The 4,292-nt window shown below is 30.2% G+C and overlaps 1 protein-coding gene across 1 annotated transcript in view; it reads right to left on the reverse strand.

The window, feature by feature from the left end:
• NAEGRDRAFT_54647 (uncharacterized protein) overlaps positions 1-2,778 on the reverse strand; it is a gene marked incomplete at both ends in the record, with an annotated part of 4,086 nt that extends 1,308 nt beyond the window's left edge. The window contains one exon of the mRNA XM_002668666.1: positions 2,163-2,778. Coding sequence (XP_002668712.1) covers positions 2,163-2,778 — 616 coding nt within the window. The remainder of the gene's footprint in view (positions 1-2,162) is intronic.
• Positions 2,779-4,292: the final 1,514 nt, after the last annotated feature.

Consider the following 4,292-nt stretch of genomic DNA (forward strand, 5'->3'; position numbering starts at 1 on the left):
AAATGTCTGGTAATAACAAGAATACTGGAAAGACACAAAGGAAACAACACGCTGTATCATCTCCATCTCATCCTAAACAAAGAGTGGACCCACCACTCCCTCCCAAAAACCGTTGCGCTCATTAATCTTTGGTAAGGGATTAATTTCTGAGTGAGGTTTCATCAATGTTTCGGAAACATTGTAAAATTTTCTTTATTTCACTAACATTTCTTTCTCATATTCACCTTAGTAGTACCGTTTCAGTTTTACCTAGTTGTAATAAACACCGGAAATTTATTTATGTTTTTAACAATAAAAGCTGAAAGTAGTCAAATGATGATATTTGAAATATATATATATTTGAAATATATATATATATATATATATATATATTTTAATTGATGTTAGTTCCATTTATTTTTAAACTTATCACTCCATCAACCTCCATGAATCTAGTTGTCTGTTTCTTGTTGTAAGAGTTTTTCTTTGTTTTAATAAACAACTATCATAACTCTACTTTTACTACTTCTAATAACAGTGTTTTTGTAATATTTTTACAAAGTTTGTTCTTTCTTTGAATTCATTTTCTTTGGATTTACCATAAAGATTATTACTTCCAATCAATAATCTTCATAATGATAATACCAACTTTAGAAGATTTTTAAAAATTAATGGGTTTTTATATTATATATATTACTTTGTTAAGCTTTTCTAAATTTCAAATCGATAAATTTTTGAAAATTTATTTTAGCTTCTTAATTTTCAATTAATTTCATTATCTTTATATCTAAATCACTTTTAAATGATTTTTCAGATAAACCAATTTAACCACCATCTTATAAACCAACTTTCAACAAAAATTTTTTCGGATGTATATATATATATATATATATATAAATGCATGCGAAAATTTTTATTTTATTTTTATTAAATATCTAATATGACAAACATATCCCACCAACGCATGTATGAAAATTCGTATTTTTCATTGAAATACTAATAAATTTCTAGGTTTTATCGAAATTTTTTTCAAAAAAACATTTTTTAAAAAAATACCAAAACTCAACATTTTTTCCTTTTTTTAATTTACATATTTTTACTACTCGATATTAAATGGTAAACATGGTATGGAAAAAATTGTATCATCAAGATTCTAATAAATATGATTGAAGTTGTTTAACCATTGATTTTTAAGACAATTAACGCCGATAACTTGATCTCTAATAAAAAGAAAGTACTTTTTATAGCTTTTCATATAAAGATTTATTACACTCAAATTAAATTTTAACTACAACACTTGATAAATATTTCAAATTATAAATATATATATATATATATATATATATATATATATATATATTTATTCTCAAAGTCATTTACAACTAATAAAGTGACAATATACAACACTTGACTTACCAAGGTAACTAAATTACTAGATTCTAAAGGAAATACAATATATATTCATGGTATTACTCATCATACTCAAGTTTCTATTATCTTAAAATGTTATTACGGCCAATTCAAACAGGCAACAAAAGACACACATTATCAGACATTGTAATAACAAATGCTCAACCTTTTGTTATAATATGTGAAATCTGTTGACAGAACAAAATGAAATACAAACAGTTGTTTCGATAGTAAACACACAAAATAAAGTTCAAATAATATTTAGACAATTGGGTATTAAAGCTCAGGGGCTGAACCACCTTAATGGTGAAACAGCCTGGAACCTGCTTTGAAGGATGTAAATCTTTATTAAGGAATGTGGGCATGCAAGTTGGATTTAAAGAAAGGTTATTTTCAAGTTCCAGTAAGGAAACAACACAAAGTCCTATTAGGATTCATCTTCGAAGGCAAAACTTACCACTTTCAATGCCTTCCGTTCGGTTTAAGTACAGCCCCTCGGTTATTCACCAAAATAATGAAGGAAGTTATCAAGAAATGGAGGCAGAGAGGCACAATCATATTTATTTACATAGACGACATGTTAATATTAGACAATTCAGCAAAAGAGGTTTCCGAAAAGATAAGAACAATTCTTTCAGATTTAAACTTGCTAGGTTGGCTAGTTCAAGAAGAAAAATCTATACTTATCCCAACTCAATCAATAGATTTTCTTGGTCTCCACTTCGATCTGGAAAAGGGAAAAGTGCAAATCCCATTAGAAAAACAAGAGTTACCATTTCTCAATCTTTTACAAACTTGTACAATAATGTGAGATTGGGCAAGTAGTAAAGGATAACCTTTACTTCTAAATTCTTTTCCACCATAGACATCAGGAACAGGGGCGTCAACTTCTTCTCTGAACACTCTTTGTAGAAAAGCCATTCTATTCTTGAATTCAGAGTCAGCTGAATATTGTTCATTAGAAGTTGACAATATCAACTCAAATATATCATCTGAAGATAACTCGTCATTAATTGATTCTCCAGTGATTGATTGATAGCAATCACGTAGGTACTCTTTCAATGAAATACCTTCAGAATCTCTCTCTCTTTTACCAGTACCGAAATTGTTGTTCGAATCAGATTGTTTAAGATTAAGAGCATTAGCGAGAGCCGCAGCACCTGAAGATACAAGACCGGAATTTTGGTTTTCAGGGTTGGCGATACGGTCTTGGCTTTGTTGATATGTAGTAGTAGAATCACCATCAGCATAAATTCTAGCTGTTGTGTCGGTAGCTGATGAAGATGAATCAGATGGGCTGAATACTTCCACTCTTTGTTTAGGATGAGATGGAGATGATACAGCGTGTTGTTTCCTTTGTGGAGTTCCTTTCTTGTTATTACCAGACATTTCGAATAATTTTTTGAGCATGGAAAATTTTTAACAACTCGGAATTGAGGTCGCTTATTAAGCATATCGGAATATTTTCACTTTATTTTGTAATTTACAATCGGAAACAAGTCCATTCCTCATATTCAATCGGAATTCAACACTACTAATAAAGAGTTCTTACCAAGAAATCACCGAAAAACTCATGTAAAATGAAGAATGGAAAATCACTTTTAAGGGGTAAATAAATGTAATCTGAACAGATAAATGAATTTGCGAGGAATTATGATGAAAAGGATGTAGTGAGAATGGGATTTGATAAAGACAGGATGTGTAAAAAACATGATGAGGAGCATGATGAAGAATAAAAGGGAAATGATTTTTCTAACATAGATAAATATAATTTTTGTTCACATATATATATATATATATATATATATATTCACCCAATAATTTATCAAAAAAATAAAATACAAAAAATCAATGCTCATATAACAACAAAATAAATTGTGAAAATGTACAAAAATTATATTCAAACTCAAATTTAGATCGAGAAACACACTAAACCACCAAACGGTACTACTAAGATTAATGATGGAGCCTGCTAATAGTTGTTGTGAAGGGAAAATTATTGAGGAGGAGATTCAACAACTAAATCACAACGACACTAGTACCTACAAAAAAGCACTGGCTGAAGAAAATAGAACATTCTTGGATCAACATAATGCAAAGTTGGACGATAATACTTTCAATTTTTGTGTAAACTTTCAAATATGTTTCAAGACTGAACCAACAACCATTAATATTGCAGACACAACAAGGATTTCCAGATTTGATGGCACTTCATCCAATACTCGAATATTTTCTCTATTCGATCCTTTATTAAACTATTCTAAATTCACAAAAGCTGGAATAGAAAACGAGTGGACATATCAATTCCCACTGACTTGCATTATTGCAAATGCATGTTTAAGTAACGATCAGCTTTTATTCCAAACGTAAGTACTAGTTGTTTAAAACAACAACTTTGAAGAGATGACCCCTTTAACATGGTAGACGAATGTTTGGATCGAGCCCTGAAATTTTGTGACATCCAATCCCATTCTTTCAAGTCATCTTTGAAAAGGGATTGTCATGTAATTGCTTCAGTTGATACCACTCTAAATCACATATGCCTTGTTATAGAACACCAAAGAGACAATTGCTCTTCCATTTGGAAACACAAAGACTTTGCAAAAATGCTCTTATTGATGAGAACATGTTTGAAATCTTCCATGTTAACAGCTCAAAGAAACAGAAAACATTGCCCAAAGCCACTAAGAACATTTGGAATTTTGTCTTCTAGAGACAACATATTCATACTCTGCATGCAAGCCGATTTACTTTCAGTTGAGAATGTTCATATCGAGACTTTTGGAATTGAGCACGCATTGACCTCGCATGCATTCTCGTTGAACAAAGAAGAGGAAAGAGAACAATTTATCAAGACACTTACAGCTCATTTAGATTATTTCAGAGCTATTTCTCTTGTTGAA

This window comes from Naegleria gruberi (assembly GCF_000004985.1).
Source record: "Naegleria gruberi genomic scaffold NAEGRscaffold_126, whole genome shotgun sequence".
Lineage (NCBI taxonomy): Eukaryota > Heterolobosea > Eutetramitea > Acrasida > Naegleriidae > Naegleria > Naegleria gruberi.